We start from the raw sequence: 13,231 nt of genomic DNA on the forward strand, positions 1-13,231 counted from the left end.
ATTGTCTAATTGGCCCTATAGAAAAAATTTGTCATAAAAAAAGTCACTAATTGTAAGTTTTAGCCACAATTTATAAAAATCATGACAAAAAAAAGTCACTAATTGTCAATTTTTAGCGATAAAAAAATTATTTTTAGCGACAATTTTACCAAGACTTATTTTCAATAGGACTTGATGGGAATTAAGTACAATTATTAAGACCTATTGGTAGTTTATCCAAAATTTTAAAACACAAGAAAGTTTAAGGACAGTTAGACAAGGTCGAAAAGAAACTTCAACAATGACACTACTCGAGGCTCCAGAGATCAAAATGACAAATTCGAAAAGCAACCATCAAATCTGATCCAAGACCAGGACATCACATTATATTATAATTTTATATAAATACAAAACTTAAAAGTTGATAATAAATAAGTGAATATAGTGGGCCAATTTTAATACCCTTATGATATTTTATTTTAAAAGTTTAAGATTGCATAGTGTCAACTGTCAAGTTGGTGCCACGTTAGGAGAAGAAAAAAAAAACTTAACGAAAATACTACTTTGGGTAAATTACAGTGGTCTCTTGAGATAATTACACTGACCTCCCCTCATTTTTTTTTTTTTTTTTTTTGAAATTACATTCACTTCTCTTGTGGCTAACAGCATTAATGGAAGGTTTAGTTCAGTAATTTTAACATTAGAGATATTTTTGTTGATAACCATTAAATTTTTGGTTATACCTTATGTAGGGTTTGGTTAAGACTTTTTTTTTTAGTTATGACAGCAAAAAAAAAAAAAAAACAAAACAAAACAAAACAAAACAAACAAACAAACAAAAAGTTATAATATTTGTGGTAATTAATGCCACAAATGTTATAATTTATATATGATACACATAAAATAGCGTGTATTCTAGAATAAACTAAATGGTGGTGGAAATTTGGCAATCAAATTCATGCACTTTGGAGGAGAATCATCTGTAGTAAATACAAGGTCGAGGTTCATAGTTGGAATCCTCCTGTGAAATTTTCTTACAAACAATCTAGGGTGTGGAAGGACATTCTCTTTATTGGGGTTTCATAGTAGTAACATCTTTAACTTCTTCTTGGTTAACTGCCAAATCAAGGTGGGGGATGGCAGTAGAATCAGATTTTTGTATGATAAGTGGTGTGGAGTCACTTGCCTCAAGGATGAGTTTCCTTCCCTTTTCAACCTTTCTGATGATTAGAAGGGCTCTCTCTTCAACAATATTTTGCTAGGAAAACCAACTATAGTGAGTGGAACTTCATCTATAGAAGAACCTTGTACGCTTGGGAACTGTCTTATGAAATTATATTGCTTAGCATATTGGCCTCTGCTTCCACTTTGAGCCCAGGGTGTATTGATAGTTTGGTCTGGAATTCTGCAACTGCTGGTTCATGTTCCTTCTCTGCCTCTTCTCTTTTTTCCTTTAGTACTTCTCTTCTGGGGCCTCATCTTAGCATAACCAAATTTATTTGGAGCAACTCCTTACCTCCCAAAGTCTATTTGTTTGGATGGCTGGCTTGGAAAAATAGAGTTAAAACTGCAGATTTCTTACACAATCTTGGCATTCTAGGTACCAATTTCTCCACCACTTGCATCTTCTGCAAATCTGTTCCTGAAACTACCAATCATGTTTTGCTTCGTTGCCCTTTCTCTTGGTCCATTTGGTCTGTTGTGCTATTTGACTGGGGGCTTCAATGGTGCATACCAGAATCTGTGGCAGACTTACTTAACTGGTAGATGGGTGGAAAATACAAGTGCTTAATCACCAAAGTTTGGAGAGCCATTCCTTTTGTTGTTCTTTGGTCTCTTTGGAAGCATAGGAATGAGTGTGTATTCTCTGATGCCCATCCTAATTCGATGGATCTGTGGGAACTAATCAAGGTCAGATTAGCTTATTGGCTCAAGGCCTCTATCAAGGACTTCCCCTTTTCAGTCGCTAATGTAGTTTGCAATTGGAGAAATTTTAGGAGCCTCAATTGAGTATATATGTTCAGTTACTGGTTTGTTGGTCTGTTTTCAGGGTTGATCTATTTTGTGGCTGAACAGTCATGTTTTGCTGGTCTGTTGACTCAGAGTAGGTGTTCAGTTTTACTTGTTTAGTCTCAAGTCTTTATGTTGCTTAATTGCATGCTTTGTCTCTGGTCGTTGCTGTCTGGTTCCTGGATGTTGGTCTTCTATGCATAGGTGCTTCCTAATGGCTGTTTGCTACGGAGTATGTCTGTTGCTGTGATGGACTCTAGTGTGGGTTGGGTGTTTTGTCTCAGGTCTGTGTTGGTTTGCTTTGCTGGTCTCATCTGTTAGTGCCTGTGGTTGGTATGGTGTCTAGCAGCAATATTGGTAGCAACAGTATCAGCAGTGGCTCTGTTTCAGTGGTGTGTTGGTCTGTTTCTTTTGTTGGTTTCTCACCAACTTGGAAGTGCTAGCAAATGATAGGATGGACTTTTTGATGCCAACCTAATTGGGATGATTTAGCTCATTGTGATGCTCTTGCACTTTCCCTTTCTTTATTGGTGTAATTTGTTTCGTACCTTATACTTGATTTTTACATCAATAAAATTTCATTTTGCCGATCAAAAAAAAAAAATGACAAAAGTGATGATGAACTCAATTAAAAAATTAATTATAGAAATATAAGAGAAATTATTTGATAGTTTATAATCAATACTTGATATCATAGTTCAGTTGTTGTCAAAAAAATAAGATAAAATTGATGAGTCTTATTATCTAAATTAATAAAAAAAAAAAATCCAATTGGAACACTATTATATGTATTTATTTGAATCAAACAAAATAATATTTCTAAATACTAACATGATTTGACAATATATATATACATATAATTTATTGCATTACCTACATACAAGTTCTTGTGTTTCTCATTTGGCTTGAATAATTCATACTAATTTGTTTACCTAAAAAATGATTAATTGATTGTGCTAATCTAACAACTAATCACTGATTTTTATCAACAAAAAAAAAAAAAACTTTAGTCAAACTAATGATCAACTAATGGCAAGGAAGAATTTGAAATCAAAAGTAAACCTTGAGGGAGGTAAATGTAATTTCAAAATAAGGAGGATAGGTCAATATAATTGTCAAAAACCTTAAGGGAGGTGAGTGTAATTTGTCCTTTTATTTTTCTCTCATTGAGTATTAAATAATAAATATTTGTTTTCTTTCTTTTTCTTTTTTGGAATATTGGAAGGGAACTAAATCCACGAGTTCTTTTTTTATTATTATTTATAATTGGGTATCTAGAGCCCTCTAGTTAACAACCAGATAAACCTACAATGACCCATTGGAATGACTCAAACTCAAAAATAATCCTGTATAATTATACGGATGATTTTTTAAATTTCATTAAGTTTTTTTTTTTTTTAATTGAATTCTTTAAAAGCGTCATTTGACCCTAAAAAACAATTAAAGAATTCATAATTTATAATTCATTAAAATGTAGATATATATATATATATATTACGAGATACAATAATAGTATTAGTAAATCTAACTGGTCAAATGATGGTTAACAAATGAGAAATACTATTTATAACTGCAATTATTCCCCCGTTACATTAATTCATGTAATAAATGCTTCAAATATAAAAAGTTTGGGAAAATTTTTAGGTGACATATAATCCTCATCATCATTAATAGAGTAGAATTATTTTAAGTTGACCTTACCATTTTTGATATATTAAGAGAAGATCGAATTTCTAGTGAGCCAGGTAACATTCATGTCAATCATTAAACATACATCATTGCTATCTCTTACAAATCAATATGGGAGACTGAAAAAATCAAGAGTGTCATCATTATATGAGAGAGGGAACAATTTAAAAATCTTCGTTATTATAAAATCATACAAAAAAGAGTTGTAAGGAAACCATCAATAACCAACCCCTTATTTATGCGATATTAAATTATATATGTTTAAAGTGTAACAAATAACAGTTCAATGGATTCTATTCTTCATTTTTTTCTTTAGTTGTTGGGCCACCAAAACTGGGCTTGAAGATAGTCCACCACCTTCTTGTCTACTTGGAATGCCTTGGCAAGAACATCATCAGAAATCTTTGGATTTGACCCAAACACCGCATTCGCAATGGTAATAACACCAGGGTTTTGGCTGCTCAGACCAGAAATAGCCACTGCATTAGTCTTTCCCTCATTAAACTGGAAGTGAATGAGACCTTCTGGGAATACAAAAACGTCTCCTGGGTACAAGACCTTGGTGAAAAGACGATTTTCTGGATTGGAGGTTACGAAACCGACATAGAGGGTACCCTCCAAGACCACGAGGATCTCAGTTCCTCGAGGGTGTGTGTGGGGTGGGTTAAGGCCGTAAGGTGCAAAGTCGATGCGAGCTAAGGAGATGCCAAGAGTGTTCAGGCCTGGGATTTGCATGACGTTTACGGGAGTGACAGTTGATCCAACTGGGTTTGATGTATTTCGGGGAGTAAGGAGGCCTGAAAAGAAGAAGTCGTCGGCTTTGGCGAGCTTTGGGTCATTGCAGAATTTTCCATTCACAAAAACTACATGAAAAGGAAATGGATATATGTTTCAATAATTGTTGGGTGAAAGAAATAAAATGTTAAACAAACTAAAAAAAATTCAAAAATGTTACATGATGACATCTAAGAATATGAAAACTAACTCTATAAAATTGATATAATTAAAATATTAAGGATCAAAATGAAACATTGTATATTTTAGGGACCAAACAAATATTGGTTATGTCGAGCAATACAACTTAATACACATTTAATACTTTGAAAACAACATTGACACAATTAAAATGTGGATACCAAAATGACATCAAATATATAATTTGAAAGGCACAAAGTTAGGAGATAAAGATGAGCATATAGTATACCAGCAGATTTGGATTCATTGACAGCAACACAGAAATCTTGTAAAGGACTTGGGTCAGAAGCAGAGGCAAGTGTGGAAGCCAAGGCCATGATGGCTATGGTTACAAGGAAAAAGTGAGTTGCCATTTTAATTGAAGCAAATTGAAATTTCTATGCCTAATTGCAATTTCTTGAGAGGAGGGTGACGGATATCTAGCATGGCAAAGAGACGGTATTTATAGATATAGATAGATCAGATTATTTCACTTTGTCATTACGTTTTAAACAATACCAAGTCTTCTTTCAAGGATGAACCAAGAACGGTTCTTCAACAACTGCACCCATTTCTAATTTATTTTTTTAATTGCTTCTATTGACTTTTTTCCTATCTAATATGATGGACTATTTCAACTATCTAATCCTATCTTCTAGTATAAGTTTTTAGGGAAATTATACCTATGGTGTTTGTAATTTGCATCTTGTGTTAATTCAATCTCTGTCATTTTAATTGTATGAATTTTGCACGTTGTATCAATTTAGTTTAATTAATAATATTAGTTAAAAAAAATTAGATAGAAATTCGAAAATGGTCTTCTCAAAAAAGAGTAGATCATTTTAAATTGGATGCCAAACTCTACTGATTTGTTCTATAATCTTCATTCAATTTCTAAAAAGCGTTATCAATTTGATGAATTAATATGAAAATTCAAACAAACAAATTAATGAAACTAAAAGTGTAAAGTCTAAATTGATACAAGAGACAAACTATATGGACATATTTATGAATAAATTCTCAACTGTGTAATCTTCTGTCACCTTCCTTTCAAACAATTGCAACTAATGTATTGATTAGTTGGAATAAAATTACAATATAAATTGATGTAGAATTATTCTGTTCAAAAAAAAAAATGATGTAGAATTATTTGTTATTGGTTATATTAGATTACAATTTTATCTAAATAGAGAACTTAAAATTGATAATAAGTAACTGAATTAAGTGGGCCAATTTTAATACCCTTATGATGTCGAATTTTAAAAGTTTAAAACTAATTGACTATTTTAGCGACGTTTTAACCTTTTACCAAAAAAAAAAAAAAAAAGTAGAGAGTGGTGTAATAATCTGTAGTAATTTTCTGACATTTTGACTAAAATCTTTACCAACGAGTAGATGCCACATGATAGAGATAAAAACTTAAGAAAAACACTACTTTTAATTTTAATGATGTATGTTTGATACGATATCAAAGCTTGTTAATAAATACAAAATGATTTTTTTTTTTTTTTAATTTTGCATTCAGAGGTCCTTGAATATATTGTCACATTAGGCCCAATAATATAATAGATGATATGTTCATGTTTGAAATGAGACATTTAGTAATCTAACTGAATCAAGTTAAAATTATAAATTATAAAATAAACCATCTTCATGTCTATTTCACATGAATTACAAAACAAATAAGCAGTCAATAGTCGGTCCTCATGGCTGGAGACCGAGTCAAAAAAAAACAGGCAATCCATAAGGTCCTTTTCCTTATTTACAGTATAATTGTGTCAATGTAAATCTAGAACTCTATTTTTCGGGGAGGAGGGGTCCCTGCTGTGGACAATTCACAGCGGTCACTGTTGTGCGTTAAAACGTCACCGTTTTAAAATTTTTTTTTTTTTTTTTTTTTTTTTTGAATATGTGAGGGTTCATTAACTCTTCTTCCACTATGTCAAACAAAACAAATCAACCTAGCAGGGACTCTGCCATCTTCTGGGTCCCACAGTCGTGTAAAGTTGAAGGAGTGAGTTTGTGTTAAAAAAAATTTATTTTATAAATAAAAAATATAATAAAATAAAAATAAGTCGCGGAACAAATCAATTTATCAAACTAAATTGTATTTTTTTAAAAAGATTAATTGTAAAATTAAAATAAAAAAAACCATACATGTTTTGACTTTTTCAAAACTGGCTTAAATGCATCAAAAGTGAAATTGAAAGGGAAAAAAATTGTATTTGAACAAATCAATTTATCAAACCATAAGCAAAAAAAAAATGTAACTTCAAAAAAAAAAATAGTTGTATAAAAAAATAAAAAATAAAAAAAACCAACTTAAGGCCAAAATATATTCAATTCACATCCAATATCTGTATAAAAAAAATAAAACAAAATTTTGAGGCATTCAAAATTCAAAATCTCCTACCAAATATCTCAAAATCTGTCTCAACCATTCTAAATTATCCAAACAAAATTCTAAAAACCTTCAACTTCAATTCTCAAAACAAAAACTACAAAGTGGATTCCCATGTCAATTTTGTGGAGGCGGTTGGGAATGAATAGAAAAATCAAAAGAACTCTCATTTCTAAATTCGGTCTCCATTGGATTGTGCCCCACTAGATTAAGTGATATTCCCTATAAAAAAAATAAAAATAAAAGAAAAGAAAAGAAAATTCATTAGAATAAAGTTTATGGACTAAATTACATTACAAACACACACACACACACATATATATATATATATATATATATATTACTGTGTGGGTGATTTTCCGACCACACTGCCCGCTTAGTAACTAGCTGGAGAGCACTGGCAGAATAAACGGCACCTGACTGACCTGCAACAGAAATATAAGAATCCCGTGGTGGTTTCGACCACCCGGGGGCACTCCGACGATCAAGTCAGTATATCTCTCAAAGATAAATCAAGTACTAAACTCACAAGCTTGAGTATCAAAAGCATACCTTAGACCCATGAGGGTGCCTCTCTTTTATAGCCAATACAATCCTAGTCCAATAGGAGCCTGGCCCTAACGGACTTAAGATTACTACTAATCTGGGACTTCCAGTGGCATTAGGATAAACTCTCTAAGAGTCTTATCTTTACCCAAACTGAAGTCTTCTCCCAATCTAGGACTCTTAAACTGAAGCCCTCTCCTATTCTAGGACTCTTGTCCCTTATCCGCTTATCTCGGATTCCGATATCTTCTGAGGCAACCTCGGCCTAGCCGAGATGACCTCGGCACAACGACCAAGACACGTTGCACCTCGGCTGACACGTCGGCGTCACCTTGCCACGTGTTGGTACTCAGAAAATATATCCCCACAACTGCCCCCTAGGTTCTATTACCTTGGCATTCTAAGGTGATGGAACCTACACTGTTCGTTCATCTGTGCCCCTCTGTCCGAGATCAAATTTGCCTGGACTTTACTGTCCACTGGTGTCAAGAATCAAGTTTCATGCTTTCCAAGCTACTCGAAATCGCACCTCCTAGCCGAGGTTCTGGTTCCATTAATTCGTAAACTCCAAGAGCTTTGCAACTGCTTCACTAACACTCTCTGGTGAGTTTCCTGATTTCCAGTCACCTATTTGACTCCGGCGATCTTTATATCGGCATTCATTTGGTAGGTTCATAAAATTTTTTATTAAGCTCAATCTTTCATAATTCTTCTGATTTACTTTGAATCTATTTATTTGCCATCTGTGGCCTTCTGTTCTCGTCTGTCTTCAAGTTTTGAATTGTTTGAATGCCTGGTACTGTTCTTTGTCATATCCGCTTTCTGTTGCTAGCATCATGTCTGGTTCATTACTTTCTTGTTCTTCTCATACTTACTTAGTGCCTGTGCACTTGGCTTTATTCTTGAACTTTGTCGTCTTCTTGACTATTTTTCTCTTTTTTCATTTAATCCTCTGGCTTCTTCTCTTTCTAGCTCTTTGCTTAACTCCGTCATTTGTTCCAAGCTTTCAAGCTTCTACAACTGTCTTCGTTCTTCTCCGCCGATGAAGCTTTACGTCATTCTGTCATTGTCGTCAGACTTCGGCAATTCTCATTCCGGCTTCCCTTTTTCTGGTAAGCCACTGTTCCTCCTGGTTTTATTTCTTGTTGCTTTCCAAGAAGCTCTGCTTCATTGTTAATCACCATTGCTTTTTTTACCCGTTATTTCCAAATCATCTTCTTGAATACACACTGTTCACACATCTGTTGATTTCTACCACTGTTCTTGGCTTGACACACTTATGCAATCTTTTTGTCTTGATTTCTTGATAGCTTCATCATCATTCTTGATTACGAATTACATTTATGTTTCTGTTTTCTGTGTCTTTTTCCAAATTCTTGCTTTCAATCTTTGCCTTCAAACTCTGAGGTGCCAATTGCCGAGAAGAGCCTTGATCAAACTCTTTAGGAGATCGAGGCTGAGCTCGAGGCCGAGAAGGCTGCTGAGAAGTCTTCCCAACTGTCTTCTATATCCTGCCATTGATGCCGAGTAGTTTTGTTTTCAATTCTCTTTCTTCTTCTTCGGCTAAGCCTGAGCCGAGAAGAAAGAAGCGCTCTTCGTCGCCCTCCTGGACGAGGATTTTCTTCAGTGTCTCTTCACTCTTTTCGGCTGGCTCCTTGTCGACATCATCTAGGACCTCTATGTCCTCGTTTTCAATCTCTGCCTTCTCTGAATGCTGCAGGTGGATTTCATTGCTGCCATGGAGCAATTCTCCGCCTGCAGTTGATCCCCTCTGACTTCTTCAAGCCCATGTTCTGTTGGGAACCGCAGTAGTTGATGCAACGTTGAGGGAACTGCCCCCATTGCGTGCAACCATAGCCTTCCCAAGATGATGTTGTAAGGTGAAGGCGTGTCAATCACAACGAATTATGTTTTGATCTTCTTCTAACTACTCTTGCATGATTCTATACTTAGAATATTTTGTATGTCTTTCATACTTTGCCTTCTTTGTGCAATCTTCTCGGGGTTACATACCTCGGATATAATAGCTACAAAACTTTTACTTCGGCAAGATACTGACCTGCAAACTTTTCATAAATTTTAACAAGTGTGAAACATATACTACTCAATGTTAACTTTGCAAACTTTTTCTCAAGTTTCAACAAGTGTTTAAATGGTGATCTCGGTCTAGCCTACTTGTAAATTGCTACAAATTTCAACAAGGATTAACATATACTGTAACAGGGATCAACAAGGATTAACATAACAAGTGTTAAACAATAATCTATTTGTAAATTGCTACGAATTTCAACAAGTGTTTAAACAACATACTTAGCTTTTTCCTCAACCTATAAATTGCTGCAAATTTCAACAGATGATCATATATCGGCTTAACATTGTCTTGTAAATTGCTACAAATTTCAACAAGTGTTAAGCATCTTCTTTGGTTGGGCCAACCTGTAGATTGTTATAAGTGTGCAAACTATGACATCAGCTTCACTTCGACTTGTAAATTGCTACAAATTTCAACAAGTGAAGATAAGGAATCAGCTTAACTCCAACTTGTAAATTGCTACAAATTTCAACAAGTAAAGATAAGGAATCAGCTTAACTCCAACTTGTAAATTGCTACAAATTTCATCAAGTGAATTAAGGAATAATCTCGGCTTAACTTCGACTTGTAAATTGCTACAAATTTCAACAAGTGAAGGTAAAGAATCAGCTTAACTCCAACTTGTAAATTGCTAAAAATTTCAACAAGTGAAGATAAGGAATCAGCTTAACTCCAACTTGTAAATTGCTATAAATTTCAACAGGTGAATTAAGGAATAATCTCGGCTTCACTTCAACTTGTAAATTGCTACAAATTTCAACAAGTGAAGATAAGGAATCAGCTTAACTCCAACTTGTAAATTGCTACAAATTTCAACAAGTGAATTAATGAATAATCTCGACTTAACTTTAACTTGTAAATTGCTACAAATTTCAACAAGCCAAGATAAGGAACCATCTCGGCTTAATTTCAGTTAAGCATCATCTCGGCTTAACTTCGGTTAAGCGTCGTCTCGGTTTCACTTCGGTTAAACATCATCTGGGCTTAACTTTGGTTAAGCATCATCTCGGCTTAACTTCGGTTAAGCATCGTCTCAGTTTAACTTCGGTTAAACATCATTTGGGCTTAACTTCGGTTAAGCATTATCTCGGCTTAACTTCGGTTAAGTATCATCTCGGCTTAACTTCGATTAAGCATCATATTGGTTTAACCAACTTGTAAATTGCTACAAATTTCAACAAGTGGTACACGCACTCTTCTTCTCTCTACCCCCAGTGTGAACTTAAAATCCACTTGGGTTCTCATCATACATATAGCTTCGACCTTGTCGCCGAGGTTGAATTCAAGCCGAGGTTGTCGGCCTTAGTTTCTCTATTGATCTTACTTGGCTTCAACCTGAGTTTGATTTCCAGTCTCGCATCGGTGAGCCATTTCTCTTTTCTTGTTCCGACGCCTTTGTTCCTGGCATGTCTTCCTCGGCCCTAGCATACTTCTCAATTCGGGCCAACTTTAGTCTGATCTTGTGTGTTTCCTTTTTATCTTCTGGGATCTGAGATCTGCTCATCGTGCTCTTCTCTTCTCGGACTCAGGTGCCGAGATCTTATCTTCTGGAATCTTGGATTTGTTCACTTAGGTTGAGCTCTTCTCTTCTCGAACCTATTCATCTAGGCCGAGATCATGTCTTCTAGGATCCGGGATCCAGGATCTGGAATCCGGGATCTGCTCACTCAGGATGAGTTCTTCTATACCTGAATGTTATCTCCTTGGGAGCGCTCATGCCCTCTGTCTTTGCATCCCTTCTGGAAGGGTCTTCGTTCCTCCGCAAGTATCTATCCTTCCATACCTGGAGGTCGTCTTCGTTGCTTCGATCTGTTGTCTTTGGTGCGTCACCTTCCTGGCCGGCTTCTTTCACTCCGTGACTCTGGTCACGAGTTTCTGTGTTGCTATTGTCCCCTTTAATGTCGAGATCGATAGGTCTCCTACTCCCAGCAGGAGCATTGTCTCTAATCTAATCCTTCTGTCCGTCATTGGCCATCTATTCTTTTTTCTTTCCCACAGACGGCGCCAAATTGTGTGGGTGATTTTCCGACCACACTGCCCGCTTAGTAACCAGCTGGAGAGCACTGGCAGAATAAACGGCACCTGACTGACCTGCAACAGAAATATAAGAATCCCGCGGTGGTTTCGACCACCCAGGGGCACTCCGACGATCAAGTCAGTATATCTCTCAAAGATAAATCAAGTACTAAACTCACAAGCTTGAGTATCAAAAGCATACCTTAGACCCATGGGGGTGCCTCTCTTTTATAGCCAATACAATCCTAGTCCCAATAGGAGCCTGGCCCTAATGGACTTAGGATTACTGCTAATCTGGGACTCCTAGTGGGATTAGGATAAACTCTCTAAGAGTCTTATCTTTACCCAAACTGAAGTCTTCTCCCAATCTAGGACTCTTAAAATGAAGCCCTCTCCCATTCTAGGACTCTTGTCCCTTATCCGCTTATCTCGAATTCCGATATCTTCGGAGGCAACCTCGGCCTAGCCGAGATGACCTCGGCACAACGACCAAGACACGTGGCACCTCGGCTGACACGTCGGCGTCACCTTGCCACGTGTTGGTACTCAGAAAATATATCCCCACAATTACTTACTTGAGAACTTTGTGGACTTTGTGATGCTTGGAAAGACAAAGGTTGTGATTGTGGATACCTTGGTGAGTATGAATTAGTATCACGTGTGAGAAGATTATACCCATAATTTATCAATTGTGGCCAATAGAGACTCCCAACATCCTACTCCATAAAACACCATGAAAAGTAAATACACTAATACAATGTAGTCTAAAAAATAAACAAATAACATAAAACAAGGGCTAACCTGTGATTGACTTAAAGATGAATTTTCAACATTTGTGATATTGCTTGATTGACCAATAGTCTAAATAAGTTGTTAAATTTATCAATACATTACACAATTTATAAATAATAATAATAATAATAATAATAATAATAATAATAATAATAATAATAATAATAATAATAATAATAATAAATAAATAAATAAATAAATAACATAAAACAATAGCTAACCTGTGGTTGGCTTGAGAATGAATTTTGAACATTTGTAGTGTTGCTTGATTGACCAATAGTCTAAAGAAATTCAAAAAGTCATCAATACTCTACACAATTAAAAAAAATAAATTCATGTCATTTGAAATTTCAAAAGTACGTAGGTAATACCTTACTAAGGCAGGTAGGTTGTGAAACAACTTTTGTCTTCTTATTCATCATCTCATGCCAAGGTTTTAATCTACCCCTCCCTTTGTGTCCAACATCTTTCTTCTTTATGCCCTTAACTGCAAAGTTGGGGTCATCCACATCCAATTTATTGGTACCAAAATTTCCAACTCCCTTCATCATATTATTTACTTTTACACACAATTCCTTAATTCCTTCATCAACCAATTGATACGTAGGTTTGTGCATAGATGCTTGAGTTGCTAGTTTCACCATTCTTGGACAAAGATCTCTATAACGTGCTAATATTAACAACTTCGGATCATCCTCATCCATTACAACATTTTTCTCTTCAACTTCACAATCTTTTGCATCCAATCTCCA

The 13,231-nt window shown here is 35.2% G+C and overlaps 1 protein-coding gene across 1 annotated transcript; it reads right to left on the reverse strand.

The window, feature by feature from the left end:
• Window positions 1-3,826: 3,826 nt before the first annotated feature.
• On the reverse strand, window positions 3,827-5,189 carry LOC114293616 (putative germin-like protein 2-1). The gene is made up of 2 exons (XM_028237734.2): window positions 4,883-5,189; window positions 3,827-4,541 (listed from the first exon to the last, which is right to left on the reverse strand). Exons 1-2 carry the CDS (start codon window positions 5,004-5,006, stop codon window positions 3,991-3,993), a joined length of 675 nt encoding a protein of 224 aa, XP_028093535.2. The 5' UTR covers window positions 5,007-5,189; the 3' UTR covers window positions 3,827-3,990.
• Between the last annotated feature and the right edge of the window lie 8,042 nt (window positions 5,190-13,231).

The sequence above is a fragment of the Camellia sinensis genome, chromosome 1 (genome assembly GCF_055761805.1).
Source record: "Camellia sinensis isolate YWXY chromosome 1, ASM5576180v1, whole genome shotgun sequence".
Lineage (NCBI taxonomy): Eukaryota > Viridiplantae > Streptophyta > Magnoliopsida > Ericales > Theaceae > Camellia > Camellia sinensis.

Bases quoted from the DNA above. Each gene is read 5' to 3' on its own strand.
- LOC114293616 (XM_028237734.2), bottom strand. From the start codon at position 5,006: ATGGCAACTCACTTTTTCCTTGTAACCATAGCCATCATGGCCTTGGCT. The intron at 4,542-4,882 runs GTATACTATATG...CTTTTCATGTAG, and splicing joins CAATGAATCCAAATCTGCTG to TTTTTGTGAATGGAAAATTC.